At 42.9% G+C, this 17,252-nt stretch overlaps 1 protein-coding gene across 3 annotated transcripts in view; it reads left to right on the top strand.

Annotated features, from left to right (window-relative positions):
- The window catches only part of UBE2Q1 (ubiquitin conjugating enzyme E2 Q1), a 60,243-nt gene extending 49,258 nt beyond the window's left edge, over positions 1–10,985 (top strand). For all 3 annotated transcript variants that reach the window (XR_015050317.1, XM_085850101.1, XM_085850100.1), the window contains one exon: positions 9,744–10,985. Coding sequence is in view for 2 of the 3 variants with exons in the window: in XM_085850101.1 (XP_085706227.1) it covers positions 9,744–9,775 (32 nt within the window). In the remaining variant the exon portion in view is untranslated. The remainder of the gene's footprint in view (positions 1–9,743) is intronic.
- The last annotated feature ends 6,267 nt before the right edge of the window (positions 10,986–17,252 follow it).

Here is a 17,252-nt window from a genome sequence, read left to right as displayed (position 1 = left end):
AAAGCACCAAATTTGGCACACTAGTAGCCTATCATATTATGAACAGATTTGGATATTGGGCCATCTCAAATTTTTGATGGCAGTGGAAAATGGCTGCCACAGCCATCAGCGGCTGAATTTGAGATGGCCCAATATCCAAATCTGTTCATAATATGATAGGCTACTAGTGTGCCAAATTTGGTGCTTTCCTCACAAAATGCACAATTGTTATGCTAAGTTGCCCCACTATTAAGCAAGTAATCCCTCCTCCTTCCACATTTACAAATTTCCAAAGCATTAAACAACTTTTTCTCCTGTTCGGAGAATTTTATTGAGTGAAGAAAAGATGAAGCAATGTGCCAAAAGTGTAACTTCATTGAGTGCAACGAAAATAATGACGATAAAGCGCGAATCATCAAATGCCTGATGTTCGCTGTATAATCACTAATCGCCTGCCAAGCCAGCCGTTCCTTCTCATCCATTTTGTCTGAGTGCTTGCTTGATTGCTTAAGCCACTTGGCAAGCGCTCTCCAAGCTGTTTGTTAATGACTGCCGATTCCTCTGAGCTTCCATGGTCATTTGCGACAAAACTCGATACACCTTACTCGGGGTTTTAAACAGTCATTTTCTCACAAGGTGGGAATCTGGAAGGAGGGTAGGGAGTTGGGGTGGTAGTCTGCAGGTGAAGGGGTGGGGTTGCTGGGCAACACCAGGCCTTTGCAAGTTAAAAATATGGAGTTCTGTGCCAAATTTGGCGATTCTGCCTTCGTTGTCCAGTTGTTCTTCAGACAAACCCGCAGACATGATGATCGCAATACGCACGTGCCCAGCCTATGGCCAAGGTATGAGTAATAATTGACGTACTGCATGGGAATTATGAGTGCGTTGGTATGCTTTGTTTCTGAATTGAGGTCACTCATTTGGGCATCTTCATCATCACTTTAAACACTTTTTACACACGTTTTAGCCTGATCTTATTCTGGCTTTGGATCTTTGCTTTGACTTTATTCTCTGCTACTTTTTTGTAGAGATTGAATTATCTGAAACTCACGAAATGTAAAACTTCAGAAATAGTCCGTCGTCGTTGTTGTTCTTCCAAGCCTTATTCGCCTATGCAAGGCTTTTCCCAACAGGTATTATGAATCATCTCTAAATGAGAAACGGTTGCGTGATAGGATGACGTATTTTGTGTGCATGTACACAGCCATGGAAACACAGGATATGCCAAAATAATGAGTAGTTGTAACTGGGATATGTTTTTGATACGTACATACACTGCATTATTACAGAGGATGTACAAAAATAGAATGCGTATGTATATACAGTATATATATATATATATATATATATATATATATATATATATATATATATATATATATATATATATATATATATATTTTCTAATATAATAGCTGAATTGCAACTTCGGATATTAGGAAGATAAAACATAAATAAATGAGAAAAACCCACACACACACCTCCCCCCCCCAAAAAAAAACAGACTTTAAAATGGTGTTTAGTCAGGATTTTGTCGTCCTCGCGCCGAAGCCAGAATACTAATGGCATTTCCCCGCTGGACAGCCAAGCTCAGTCGCTGCTTGAACCAAACCAGTTGCCTTATATCGCCAGTGGATACAACGAGCCTTTTACCAATATCACTTGTGATGTTGGACGTAGATCGGCCATACACTCTGGTTGTTTTGATGGTGATTGGTTCAAATCAATGTTTGGCTGAAGCCGGCGTATTTATTGCGTTTCAGGACTTCCGCATCGGTGGCAGCTGTTTCAGCCATTGAGGCTATATTGTTAACATGTGTTTTGACAAAAGTGTCGACACAAGTGCAATCCCAGGTTATGCTTTTCCCATTCTTGTATGGGACAATGGTTAAGCCATCTGGGTGGGTGTTTTCGCCAAGGTCTACACCAAGGGGTTCGAGGACAGATGGTATCCCTGCCCCATGAAGAGCACGTTTGACCACATCGTTTAAGGCCGAATGTCTAAAAGATCGACCGGCAGTGAAACGGCACGACAGACCATGGTGTCCAAGTGTATCCATCAGACTTCCGCTCCAACTCGTAGTGCATCTGCAACCCGTAAAGACTCTGGGTCAAGTTGTTTTTCCAAAGAGGGAACAGGGACTGCGTGAAGCCACATCCCACTTTTCTTAGTGGCTGCGGCCAAAATACGGGCTCTGGTGACCTGATCCGCACTTCAACAGGCTGACAAAAGACACTTGCCGCCTCAACGTGCCATGCTTTTTGGCTAAGCCGGGACAGGCCTTCGGGTTTGCAAACACCAAAATGGGCTGAACTTCATGACAACACCTCCGCTGTCAACTCCCCCATTTGCGCCAAACTGCTTAAGGCGCTGTCACACCTTGACGATTTAGCCAGCAAAGGCAACGTATAAAAATGTATGTAAAACGTTGGCGTACGCTGGAATTTTGATGTTTTTTTAAAAAGTTTTGGTCGTATGCATAACGTATTAGTAACGGGCACAGAACGTTTCGTTGTCTTATAGATAACTTATACCAACGAATGCTTAGCCTGTTGTCGGCGTTCACAACGTATGCCCAACGATAGTTTAACTTAGGCATAGCGCGCTGCACGTATCGCCGACGAACTAGTGGCGTAGCCTGTTAAAAACCTGCTGCATGCCGATTTAAATCATAACCACCTGAGAATTGGAAGTGTCAACCATGCAGTCACACCTTGACGATTTAGCCAGCGTATGCCGACATATGAAAAATGTGTTGTAGGCACGTTATGCGATCGTTGACACATGTCGACACACGTTACTCGGAAGTTACTCAAAAGTCGAAACACGTCGAGGTAATGATTAGCATACCCGAAACATATTTATAACCTATGAGTAACGTGTTGTAGGCACGTTACGCGATCGTTGACACACGTCGAGGCACGTTATGCGATCGTTGACACACATCGAGGCACGTTACTTGTAAGTTACTCATAAGTCGAGACACGTCGAGGTAATGTTTAACGTACCCGAAACTTATTTCTAAAGGCCCGGTCACACCTTGACGTTTTAGCCAGCGATGGCAACGTATTAAAATGTATGTAAAACGCTGGCTGACGTTTAACTTTTGATGTTTTTTTTTAAGATTCGGACGTATTCATAACGAGTTGGTCGTATGCATAACATATTAGTAATGGACACAGAACGTTTCGTTGTGTTATAGATAACTTGTACCAACGAATGCTGAACCTGTTGTCGGCCTACACAACCGATGCCCAACGATAGTCTAACTTCGGCATAGCGCGTTGCACGCATCGCCGACGATGTCGTGACGTAGCCTATTAAAAGGCTGACGCACAACGATTCGAATCATAACTGCCGTAGAAATGGAAGTGTCAACATCGCGGTCACACCTTGGCGATCTTGCCAGCGTATGCCGACCTAAGAAAAATGTGTCTAAAACGTTGGGGCACGTCAAATACGGTATGAGTAAGTTTGGTATACGTGAGTAGAACGCTAAAGTACGCTATCATACGTCGTAGTAAGTAAAGTACGTCAAGAAATTTTAAACATGTTCAAAATTTTACGACGTACTCGGCGTATGACACACGTTCCGCATGCGATGGGGATAAGTTTTACACACGATATGCGGACGCTTACACACGTCCACAAAGGCTACTTATAAGCTACTCATAAGTCGAAACACGTCGCGGTAATGTATTTTTTACGCGAAACTTATTTCTAACTTATGTTTGACGTGCTTTGAACCAATTCTTTACGTAGTCCCAACACACATCGACGTATGTAGACGTATTCCAATGACGTCTTCCGGTCGACAAAAAAAAAATAAATTAACGTGTTTCTAGGTTACAACTGCCATATAAAGACGTGTTCCCAGCAGTTTTGGGAATTGGTATATAAAAATGGTGTTCATAAAAGGGGAACCCAACAGTGTTTTCGAGTTCCTTTTTGAGTCGATGTCCATGTCAGCAGTATCAGTATCAGTATTAGTATTAGTATTAGTAGTAGTTTGTTCATGTTGGCAGTAGTAGGTGAGTGTGAGGGGGAGGGTGTGGGTTATGATGGATCGTCCTTGCGTCCGCATGTCCACGGGTAGGTTCATAGGCTGCCACTCAACGATTTAAATGGCTGCATCTCCACGATTGAAAGTAGACGCTTGCGCTCAACAATTGGATTTTTTTTACACTCAACGACTTTTAAACGGTACCACTCAGCCATTTTCATTGTTTACAATGAACGATTTAAATTGCTGTCACTCGCCTTTGTTTTTTGACGCTGGCGCTCGGAAATTTTAATCGTTTCTATTGAACGTGTTGAATCGCTCAAACTCCACTATTGAAAGTAGACGCTTGCGGTCAACAATTCGATTTTTTACACTCAACGACTTTTAAACGGTACCACTCAGCTAGTTTCATTGTTTACAATGAACTATTTAAATTGCTGTCACTCGCCTTTGTTTTTTGACGCTGAGGTTTTGAAATTTGAAGCGTTTCTTCTGAACGTGTTAAAACGCTCAAACTCGACTATTTTAAATAGACGCTGCCGATGGACAATTGGAATCATAGCCAAGCTAGACATCGAAGTGTGAACATCCTCGTCATGCCGAAGAAAAGTTTGAAGAATGCTGCAAATAAGTGTCGTGGCCGTGGACGCTGACGCAAGGACGATCCATTATACCGACGTCTTTCAGCCTATGAGTAACTTAAAAGTAACGTCTGTCGATGTGTGGCAACGATCGCGTAACGTGCCAACAACATGTTAATCATAGGTTAGAAATCAGTTTCGGGTACACTAAACATTACCTCGGCGTGTCTCAACTTATGATTAACTTACAAGTAGCATGTGTTGACGTCTGTCAACGATCGCAGACCGTGCATACAACTTGTGGCCAGCGTAGCGGAACGTGTGAGTCATACGCCGGCATACGTCGTGAAATTTCAAGCATGAAAAAATTTGAGGACAACCAAAAAGTACAACGTTTAAAGCCAACGTACAACGACGTATGGCAGTGTTTTTCAGCGTGCTCTCAATGTTATCAAAACTTACCCATAACGTATTCAACGTGTGCCAGCGTTTTAGAAAAAAAATTCAAAAATCGGCATACGTTGGCTAAAACGTCAAGGTGTGACCGGGCCTTAACCTATGAGTAACGTGCTTTGAACCTATGTGTAACGTATCTCCAACGCATATTGACGTATGTAGACGTATTTGATTGACGTCTTCCAGACGACCACAGAACTGACTGAACGTGTTTCTAATTTACAGGTACCGTATAGTGGCGTATTGGCAGCGTTTAAAAAAAATAAAAAAAAACCCAATAACTTCCGATATTTTGTCACGTGCCGTTACGTCACGTCCGATTGCCTCTTCAGTTTGCTCGTCTTATTCTTAGTTCCTCTGTGAATATTTTGTTTGAGGATATTGTCACGTCGAAACTTAAAAGCAAATGCCCGAATATATTTTAAAATTCGTGCCACTAAAAAAAAAAAAAAAAAAAAAAAAAAACAACAACAACAACAACTTCAGATATTTCGTAACGTGCCTCCACGGAGCCAAGGAGAAAAAAGAAAATGTGCCTTGACGGAGAAAATAAGTTTCGGGTATGCTAAACATTACCTCGACGTGTTTCGACTTATGAATAACTTACAAGGAACTTATGTCGACATGTGTCAACGATTGCATATCGTGCCTACAACTTATTCCCAGCGTAGCGGAACGTGTGAGCCATACGGCGAGTACGTCGTAAAATTTTCAGCATGCTTGAAATTTCACGACGTACTAAACATACCACGAAATATGACAGCGTACTTCATCGTTTTTCAGCGTGCTCTTAAAGTATACACAACTTACCCATATCGTATTTGACGTGTGCCGGCGTTTTAGCCCAATTTTGCATACGTCAGGCACACGTTGGCTAAATCGTCAAGGTGTGACAGGGCCTTTACATGGAACATAACGGCATCAACTCAGGGGCGGGCTGCCAGCAATGAGATGAAGCCAGCGAGAGCGCTATCAATAGCCCTCCTGAAACGCAGATCTCCCTGCTTAACTGGGAGCGTAGCTTGCATCCAAGCAGAATTGTTGAAGGCAACATTAGAGATTTTACTAATGGTTTCGCAACCGGTGTGGTCGAAAGCTCCAAGCTGGTGCACCATTCAGGTAGGCGGAGACGCGAGCAAGATATACAGGAGCTTGGGCAGGGCAAAACCGTTTTTGAGCAGCACAAATGCTTTGTGTGCATCAATTTGCTCCAGACGGCCTGAAGTCATCGTGCTTCTCGATAGTAGCTTTGGGCGAAGGCCTCGGGGAGGTCGGAGCACCAAGAAGAGTACCGTCATTGATCAAAAATCTTAATATTAGGGAGCACTGCCTTAAATATGGCCTCAGTAAGTTGACAGTCATCAAGCGATGCATAGTTGAGGATGGTTAACTTGCACTTGCCACCATTGATCTCGAGGCCAATGTTGGTCAACTGACCAATGACATTCTGGAGGTCAGCCAGCACTTTCGCGGGTTCATCCCCAAACAATGCGTCATTGAGGTACCATAAATTGAACTCTGACTGAACCCCCTAGCTATTGGGTCGATGCCCAGGGAAAAAAAGACCTGGCCGGAAGGGGTCACCCTGTTGAATGCCTTTTTTTGTATACATTGTCGAGGCTCGTATGAGAGCTAAAACACAATGCACAGCAAGGGGGGAATGAGGCAAGGGTGGTAGGAGAGGGAAGGACAGAACAGTGGGGAACAGACATTGGGAGATCTGTGGAAGGGAGAGGGATGGGGTGGGGAGCACAGGGTATACAAGATGGACACTGCAGGGACATTCAGGAAGCAAAGGGAATTTGAAGGAGGTGGGTTTGGAAGTCTGGGTTTGGAAAACCTCATGAAGTCTGTCGACATTAAAGAGACACCAAAGATGTGTCTGGTGTTCTTTCTTTTCTTTTTTTTTTTTTGGAAGAAATAAGTCAATGGTGAACGTTACTTTGCGATGTTGTAAAGTTTATTTGTTACTGAACTATGATGATTAAATTTTTCGCATATCAACTTGTACCAGCAAGACTAGGCTACCTGCCACTATGCTTTGAACGTGTGATAGTTCTTGAATGTCATCTTCCGAGATAAGTGGATCAGTAGATGTGGACCAATTGCTTGGTCACCTTGTTCACCTGACCCTTCCCTATTGGGTGACATTTTATGGAGCTCTATAAAACTGTTGTTTGCTCATCAAAGCAACATTATTTGGATGAAATTAGGCCTACCATCACAAATACAGTTCATGAAATTACTCAGCAGCAACTGGAGAATGTTTACACCAAGGAGGAAAATAGGATTGAACGATGTATTATGAAAAAGATGACGGTTCTGTTGTAGCTTCAAAATTTGAACTGGATTTGTAAAAACTTGATGAATTATGCTTTCATGCACCATTTATAGTGTTTATCATGTGTACATCAAAAGCTGTAAAAGTTCAAAGTTGCACAAGGACTTCATGGACACCCTGTATCTATATAATAATACGTTTGTCCGTCCGTTCGCCCATCTGTGTAGCATTCCGTTGCACCCATTCGTTGGACAGCTGGCCTTACTCCACCCCCAACTGCAACCTGAAAAATCATATGGCTGCCATGTTGGTGCTATGACAGTCCAAATCCCTCTTCTGAACAGGCATATTCACAATTGCCATACCCTCCCGATAAGTACTCCCTTCAGTGTGAAACGACCAAAATGACTTAAAAAAAATCCTCAAATATCGAAAGGTTTGAGCCGATAGGCGCCACTGGCCTTGTGCAGATCACAGTATATACAAGCCGCGGTGCTCGAAGCAGCGGTCTGTTGTCTATACAATCCCCAAAATAACTGTGGCATTCTCTCAAGCAGGGCTTTCACTGCGGAGGTTACGCAGGCCCTTGCAATCATTCAACTTTTTTTTTCTTCTCTTAAACGACTCGACCAGGGACTATAAAACCCGTGTTATTGTAAAGGTCTTTGTCCGAAAACTTCCTGGAATCTGGTGACGTGAAAGAAAAAAAAAGCTGTAATTATTTACTTTTAATGATGTGTGTGTGTGTGTATACATTAAGAAGACGACAAATTGTTTGCGTCATTTAGTGGCACGATTCGGCTTCTCATTGTCACTTGAGAGTTGCAATTCCATGGGGTTTCCACACATCTTGCAGGATTAGACAGGCGGCTGTGACCGCCCATGACATGTCGGAGCTGTTTCGATCGCGGTTTCATTAAGTCGGTGAGAGCATTATGGGGGAGGGAAAATCCGTTAAATATTTCTCGTTTCGATGAGGTAATGAAGAAATACGTAACTAGAAAGGCACTTGGTAGAGTGCATACCTCCGTCACTTTTGATGTATCATGCTATGTATATATAATTTTTGGTCCCATCTCTCGATGGTGAAGAATCACTTTTAAAATTAAAAAAATTATCGTATCCGGATCTTGATTCCGATCTTCACCAAATTCAAATCAACTCAACCTTGTTACACATCCAACCTGTCCACCAAGTTTTGTCTGAATCCATCCATAACGTTTTGAGATATCGTGTTACAGCGCCTTCAGAAAGTATTCACACCCCTAGACATTCATATTTTGTTGTGTTATGGCCTGAATTTAAAATGGATTAAATTTAAATTTGGTTTCTCACCGATCGACACAAAATGGGCCATAATGACAAAGTGAAAACAGGTTTTTACAATTTTTTTTACACAAATTTTCACGAAATTTTCACCATCGGTGAAACTACTCTTATGGAATGTTTTAATGATGATTATGATGTCACAGTCACGTGGTGTGACAGCCATGTTGGGAAAAAGGAAAAACTTTGGACCTCTGCATCTCCAAAACCGCTCCACGGGAAAAAATTGAAACTCGGCACGTGTGAAGTACTTCCCATGGGAAGCAAGTGTTTTTTTTTTGTTTTTTTTTGTCATGGGTCACTTCGTTATGACGTCATCAAACGCTTTATCCAATCGGTATGAAAATTGAGGGTCATCTGGGGCTAAAATGCATGGGCAAAAAAAAAATTGGTCATCGGTCACGTGGTTTGGCATCCATCCATATTGGATTTACCCTAAAACCTTCAAAAATAATCTTCTCAAGAACGGCTTGACAGATCAAGGGGAAACTTCACCCACATGTTTCCCAAGCCTTGGGGATATCAGGGTGTTGACGAATAATTAATAGGTCACATGGTCTGGCAGCCATTATTGGATTGAACGAAAATCTTAAAAACATTTTTTATTTCTCTTGAACCGCTTCATCAATCGATGTGAAACGTCACAATTGTGATCCAGTAGTCATGGGGAACATTTTTTTTTTTTTTTACATTTCAACCTGATTGATCACATGGTCTGGCAGCCAGAATTATTTAATATTTTGAATCTGTGTTCATGGATTTAAATAAAACTTGGTACAAGTATTATAATGATGTAATAATGTGGGCAGAGGCATATCTGGCGACGTCACGACATTGACAAGTGCCCTTCTAGTTTTATATTTGATTAATGCTGAACAAATGTTTCCATCAGCTGTCAAAAATATTTTCAGCACACTTCTCTACCACTAAGCAGAAGATCAATTGTCAGGAATAGTATCCACATCATGTCGATAGAGATGATGCGGAAGAAGAGGTGTTAGTTAGTAACTTAAATGTGGGAGGGCTTAAGGGGGATTTATGGCAAATCAAGTTACAAATTCGATATTTAAAATGCAAGGTGCATGCAAGTGACTGACTCGATTGTTCTTCCCCCAGGTTGGTTCACACCACCTAAGGAAGATGGCTAAATGGCAAGTTTCTGTGCACTGATGGACTATGTACAGTTGCCACGTCAGATGTCTTTTGCTCCCCTCTTCCCTCCTGCAAGAAGATCTTTCACTCCAGTATACGAGTGGTATCCACAGGGATTGGGCCGCACCAAATATGACGAACGGATGCGTGCGTATTCCCGCGGCCAGTCGGAAAGTGGGACTCACGTAGCTGAGGGAACTTTTCCGACTTCGCCGCCTCCTGCGAAGCTGCTTTCGATGTTATGATCCACGGAACTCCTATCAATTCTGCCTTTTCATTTGTTTTTTTTTGTTCTTCAATAATTTTTTTTTTCTTTTTCTCAAGTTTTGACTTCTGGTTGTAGACATTGGTTATAGATTTAATCACTTTTGCTTGTCGCATTATTGCTGATTTAATCTTGGGTATCATGCTTTCGGTGCATATAGCATGATATGGTAATCCTTAAAATGGGATTGTACTATAAAAAAGACAAACCACTACCTGCCGCAATTTATTTTTATTTTCAGTATTATTACTTTGCTTTTATTTTTATTTTTTTGATGATATGCATAAATGCCATATTCAGAGATATTTTGCAAAACTTGCATTCATAGCAAGTGAAAACTGACTTTTGATTTGGTTTGTATTGTAATATGGGCTTTGGTATGTACAAGTGAAACACTTTTCTTTCTTCTTACTGGCACAAATATGAATGTTGTTTTTTTGTTGTTGTTTTATTTGTTTTGTTTTTTTGTTGTTGTTTTATTTGTTTTATTTGTTTTGTTTTTCCTGCAACAGGGGTTTAAGAAAAGAAATAACAATTTTGAAAAATTGTTTTTCTCATTCGATTACAGGCCATTTAAATGTACACTGTTTGGAAGTCGAGATTCTGCTTTTGGCTCGGTTTACAATGATATATTTTATTTCCATGAGCTGGAGCCAAGTGAATATCTGTTCCGGAGACGATGCGTGGATCGTGCAAGTGTCTTTGGAATGCACCGTGTATATTTACCTCGTCTGCCCCATTTTAACAGGTAAGTATTTTCTATATAATGGGACGGTGCACCACTTTGGGTACGTCGGTGGCTTGTTCTTCGAGCCGCTGTGTGGCGAATGGTTGGGATGAAACTCATGGACCCAAGTCTTAACTGCTTTCCCCACAGCTATCTGCTGAAATGTTGACATTTAATTGTAAAGTTGCGGTTCCATTAAAGCTTGTTAATTAGTCTTGTGTTTTTTTTTTTTTTTGTATCTTTTATAGGGCGCTTCTTTGGCTTGCTGTGTAATTTGCAGATTTTTCCCAAATAAAAGGCAAGAATGGCATGAAAGCAATTGCATTTTAAAGCAAGTGCACCATACAAAATATGAGTTGCAGTCAAAGGGCTTGGAAAGGTAGTAAACACTGCAGTCAGGCCTTTCCTCCATTACAGGAACCCTGTTCTGTTGTCACCAAAGGCAGGAGCACTTGGGAGGGCTCGATCCACCACCAAACCAAGGAGTGAAATACCTTGTTTCAAGGAAGCAGTGCACCACCATCTCATGGCTATCCCTACGCACAATCTGTTTTACCTCCATGAGCAATACCTGACCCTAATCTTTTAGATTACGGTACTATGTTTCCTCACCTTTCTCTTCCTGTCCCTTCATCTGCTTATTTGTCTAATTGATGCCATGGTGTTGGTTCATACCCTTCAGCGGCACAGCTGTTGCCCCAGCCAATGATGCTACCCAGCAGTCTTGTGCTGCACATCAAAGAGGTTCATGTCGTCGATTAACTCGCCCTTCCATGAGCCTCGATCTTGTGAAGAAGAAGAAAAAAAAATCGACATAATTCGACGTCGAGATGTCCACCGATATGCCTCGGCCCACATTAAGTCTGCTTACTCGAACTTTGACATTGATATCTAATATGTATAATGGTACACGTACTTAGTTTAGTTCAAATCCCTACCTCGATAACTTTTACCTGACATGACCTGACTTTTGACCTTCACACTAAAATTTAATCAGTTCGTCTTTCCATCATGACATATACTTTCTCAAGTTTAGTCAAAATCTCATTACTGGTTCACAAGTTATCACGGTAACAGGATTTTACCTTAACGGGACCTCTGATCATTGACCTCTTGATCCAAAAATCGAATCAGTTTATTTGTCCATTATGCACACTTGTACCAAATTTGACTTGGATCCCTTCAGCCATTCTTAAGTTATCACGGTAACGCAAACCTATAACAAACAGACAACCTGAAAACCTAATGCCTCCGGTGACTTCTTCGGTTGACATTTTATCACAGAGGGAGGATTTTTAGGACTGCACCTTGTTTTATCAACCTCACCAAGCCATTAATAATTATGGACAGAAGTCAAGCACATCAATAAAACATGTGATAGAATTCCTGTGAAAATTTGGAAATCCTGGCAAATTCAAAATGTTTTTCTCTGGCCAGGGAAATTGGAAACGGATAAAATACTGAGTCGGGAAATTGCTGGGATTTTCGGCAATGTCAACTTCGCCACTTGTGAAAAAATTCAAGTTGTAGCAACATCCAGAAACATTCACAAATCGTTTGAAAAGGTCTGGCAACAGTCGGTTACATTACGGAGGGTGAACTTCTGGTCAAAAAGCATTTCGCCATTTCATCGCGGTCTCTCAACTGGCATTGTCATCGAACGATTTCTTCACAGCGATCACGTCATAATTGCATGGTAAGTTATGTTTTTAAACGTTAAATTTCATCCAACGTCTTTGTTTCATTTTCAAACATAGTTATTTGTACAGCATTTTATGCAGATTGTTCTTCATTGCCAATTGCCATCAGAAATCACAATGACAATGTTTTTTGGGGGGGGGGGCTTAGAAAAGGTTATCATAACCAAGGAGCTGTTAACCTCAGCCCAGCATGCCCATCTTGACAATAAGGAGGAAAAGAAATCTCAAAAAACTGAAAAAGAAAGCTTGCTGAGCTGAGGAGAAAGGGAAAACTGCTGGAGAGTGAATGTGGATTTACTGATGAAGGACACTGATGCATCATCTGAATAAGCGGAGCACCGACAAATTAGCCATTTGCCATTTTTTATTTGTCATTTTTAGCCATTTGTCGATCCTTGGCTAACACTCCAATAAGAGCAGCTTCTGCTCAACAAAAAATTGCTGGGAGAAGTGGTTGAGGAGTCGGAAGGAAAAACCCAACTGTTGGCCAACGTTTGAAGATATGGAGCTCAAAAAATGTACATACGGTAAGACCCTGGCATTTGCAGGGGATACGATCCTGAAAAATCCTGCAAAAGTCGAATCCGTGAATGTCGGGGCATTGTTTCAATGGAAAAAAGGGGGATACGTTCCTGATGGTTCGTGATTCAGAAGGGAAAATTTTACGAACATGAATGCACGTGATTAAAAATGCTTAAACAAAAAAAACAATAGCTGCAGCAGGTACTGTTTCCAATTCTTATTCAAGATAGGATGTAACTTTTGATGTGGTGAGTTAGAATCCAGTGAACTCCTCTGCAGATGCAAGTGAGGGTGCTGATGAGTCATGCACCAAAGGGAAAGCAGGTGATGGTGCTGATACTGTTGAGGTGGAGGGGGCAGAGCGAAAAAAATGGGTGATAGCCATTTTGCCGAGTGCTGCAGGATTCTGTGTAGCTCCTTGCACGGTAGTAAAACATCATCCAACCCCCTCTTGAACTGGGGGTCCCACTCCATCACTGGGTCGGCATCTTGCAACCTGTCGGCGGCTGCCCCCATATCCTGCAGCACCTCAGTCAGCAACTTGATGGTCAGATTGGGCGTCACCACCTCTTCCTCTTCTTTACTGCCCTCGTTAACTTTGATGATGGCCTATAACCCCTCAGTCAGCTCCTCCTGAGGTGAGGCGATGAGCTTCTCCAATTCCTCAGGTTCCATATCATCAAAGCCTTTCCCTCCCATCTCCTACGCCAACCCAGCAATGTTCCACTTCTCATCTGTGGTGTCGGGAAAACCTCTGAAATTGTTTGCTACTTGTGGCCATAGGTTTTGCCAGCAAGCAATGAGAGGGGAGGCTTTTACTTTGCCGAGAGTCTTTGATGGTGGTGATGCAGTGCACCATGTTGAAGTCCTTCCAACATTTCCCGACGGTAAGTTCAGGGTTGGACTTCATGGCATCCAAGAAGTGACGGAATGTGTGGCGGGTGTAATATGTTATGAACGTCAAAATTACATCTTAATCGAGTGGTTGGATCAGGGAGGTGGTGTTGGGTGGAAGGAAGATGACCTTGACATTGGGATGGGCTAGCTAAAGCACCTCGGGATGGCCAGGAGCATTATCCACCAGGAGGATCTTGAAGGAAAGGTTATTTTTTGCCAGGTACCTCTCTACTCGAGGGACGAAACAGTTGTGAAACCAATCCATAAAAGATGGCAGCTGTTCCCTCATGCCTTTCTGTTGGCCATCCAAAATATGGGCACAGTTTGCTTTTTTCCTTTGAGAGCATGCAGGTTTAGGGAATGAAACAGCATCATCAATTTGATCATGAAGTCTCCTTTTGTGTTGGCGCAGAGGAGAAGAGATACCCGGGCTGTTGCAGCCTTGAACCCTGATGCTGTCCTCTCTCGCTTTGAAATGAAAGTTCTCATGGGTAGTTTCTTCCATAGCAGGCTGGTTTTGTCTGCATTAAACACCTGCTCTGGTGCTTAACCCTATCCTCTTGATGAGCTGTGCGAGTTGAGCAAGGAAAGTTTTAGCTGCCTCGTACACTGAGGCAAGCTTACCTGTGAGCTTTACATTGTGGAGACCGTAACGCTTCTTGAAGCGGTCAAACCATCCCCTGCGAGCTCAGAATGGACTGGGGGCACTCGTACCCACATCACTAACCAACTCGCTCATACCCACACCAATGGTGTTTGCAGCACCACCTGTGCCAACAAGATGATCGTACATGCGCTTTGCCTATCTCGAATCAGAGGTGTTTGTCCTGAACCACACAAAAAGGCATGTTTTTCAGGGCAGTGTCCTCTAACCACACATTCAATTCCTTCTCCATTGTTTGTATGTGAATGTCCCTGACCTGGGTGTAACCACTTTGGTTCTGGGTGCAGCGATCGGCGTGACACTTTCACGAATCGCCTTCCCATTTGTTTTTTTCCAGCAGGGAAATAGGTTTGAGTATCTGGGAGGAACAGTAGCCGGGGATGATAAGTCCGAGGCAGAGGTGCGGAGGAGGATTCAGGTGGGTGCGGATGCATGGAAGAGGGTGAAAGGAGTAATGGCAAAGATATCAAGAAAATTGAAAGCGAAGGTTCTGATGTGTGTAACACCGGCCTAACTTTATGGTCTGGAGACTGTGGAACTGACAAGAGAGGCTGCAAGTTTGCAAGAACAACTGGGTCAAGAGGATTGTGGGCATGAAGAGGGTGGATAGAAGGAGGATGTCTGAACTGAGGGTGCCGATTGATGTACAGATGAGTTTGACAGGGAGATTGGTGAAATGCCGGCTGAGATGGGCTGGACACTTGGTGCGGATGGGGGTTAAAGAGAATTGCAAAGAGAGCAGATAGGTTGAGGGAGCAAGCATGAGGAAAAGGGGTAGACTGCGGTTGAGATGGGAGGGCGATGTGAGGAGGGATATCTGGAAGGTAGGTGTGGTTGGAGAGTAGAGAGGGTTGGCTGAGGACAGAGGGTGTTGGAGGAGTATCATGGTTAAGGCAGGGTTGAAGAAGCATGGTGCCATTGGACCTCACCCCTTATAGAGGGAAGAGGAGGAGAAGAACAGTCGACTTGTTTCTGCCATAATGCCTGCCCACAGAGGTCGCACTCCCACCTCTTGATAGCCAGTCCAGTCGCTCCACTTTCTGGCTCAGCCTCGTGACTTTTTTCTGCCTCTTGAGAGCAGATGCATCTCCTGCACTACTCTTGCGCTTAAGACCCATGACCGAACAATGAGTGTAAAAAGTCCACGAGTGTGAGGAATCGCAGTGGGACGAGAAGAAAGAATGAGACCCAGGACACACACATAAGTAGCCGCACGGGTTGTGGGTAGTGTGACCATTGTTTGTGGGGAGGGGTGTAGTGTTGGGAGAAGGTTTTAGCATTGCTTTATGCACGACTGGCTTTATGCATGTGGCTGGTAGAAGATGGTTTATGTGCACGGCTGATGGGAGATGGTTTATCCACTCACAACAACCATAAATAGCTGAAGCACAGGGGCCGAAAATATAGAAGCAGGTTACATTTTATAAATTGCGAATATGCAAGGTCCACGAATGTCAGGGTTTCACGGTGCTGTAATAGACTATAAACTGTAAATGTTAAATTAGAAGCAAGTTTTGAATTAGTTACAGACATTCTGACTCGACTAGACGATAAAATGACTTAAATTAGTCTATAGTTGGTCGATAGTCTAGTCGACTCAACTTAGTCTACAAATTAATCTATAGACTCAACTCGTCGATTAAATTAAATTAGTCATGACCATTAAATTAAATTAGCCTGGTGTTGGCGTTGTGGTTAGGGTAGCGGCTTGGGATCCAAAAGGTCCTGAGTTCCTGAGTTCAAGCCCCGTTGGCCACTTGAATTAATACACACCAGGAGGTTGACTCAGCCTGTCATCCTTCCGAGGTTGGCAAAGTGAGTACCAGTGTACTGGGCCTGGTGTATGCCCCGGTTAGAATAGGTGTACCATATCCCTGTGTCGTAAGAGGCTACCAGGGTTGCGTCAGGAAGGGCATCCGGCATAAAACATGTGCCAAATCATTATGCGGATCATAACGGATAATCCGCTGTGGCGACCCCCGAACGGGAGCAGCCGAAAGAAGACGAAGAAGTCATGACCATTAAATTAATCAACTATGATTAAATTAGCAGTTGTGGAATTCAATACAACCACTCATCTAAGCCTGTGGGGTGTAATATTTTTCTTGTTACCTCCACCACTGAAAGTGAAGGAGGTGATGTTTTCACCTCTTTTTGTTTGTCTGTGTACAGGATATCTCATAAAGTTGTGGACGGATATGGATGAAATTTTGTGGACAGGTTTGGGGTGTGACAAGGACGAACTGATTCGATTTTGGTGAAGACGTGGATCCAGATCCGGCGACTAGAATCTTTTTAATGATTCTTCACCATTGAGAGATCGGGCCCAAAACGATATAGTGATGTATAGCATGATATTTCAAAAATGTATTCGGCCCGACATGTTCTCGTGGATCAGGCATTACGTGGTGGAGGTAGGCGCTCTACAGAGTGCCCTTCTAGTTCTTCTCAATCGCCACCATTATCCTACCTTTCTTGTTGGGTCGGCCACGGAAAGCTTTGCCTGAGTCTTCACTAACACAATGTCACGCCTGACGTTCGACTATGAGGGCAGGAATATGGAATATGGCCATGGTGCCAGCAATAGCTCACCTCATCTTCACGAAGGACACCATGGGATCTTTAACATCCACCAACGAATCCTGGCAGACAGGATTCCCGTTTAGCATCCATCTGAGGAGTGACACACATATTATTG

Source organism: Eptatretus burgeri, chromosome 12, assembly GCF_056783735.1.
Source record: "Eptatretus burgeri isolate ZD-2024b chromosome 12, Ebu_testis_v1, whole genome shotgun sequence".
Classification (NCBI taxonomy): Eukaryota; Metazoa; Chordata; class Myxini; order Myxiniformes; family Myxinidae; genus Eptatretus; species Eptatretus burgeri.
The sequence above is the reverse complement of the archived record's forward strand: the minus strand, read 5'-3'. Positions and strand labels throughout refer to the sequence as shown.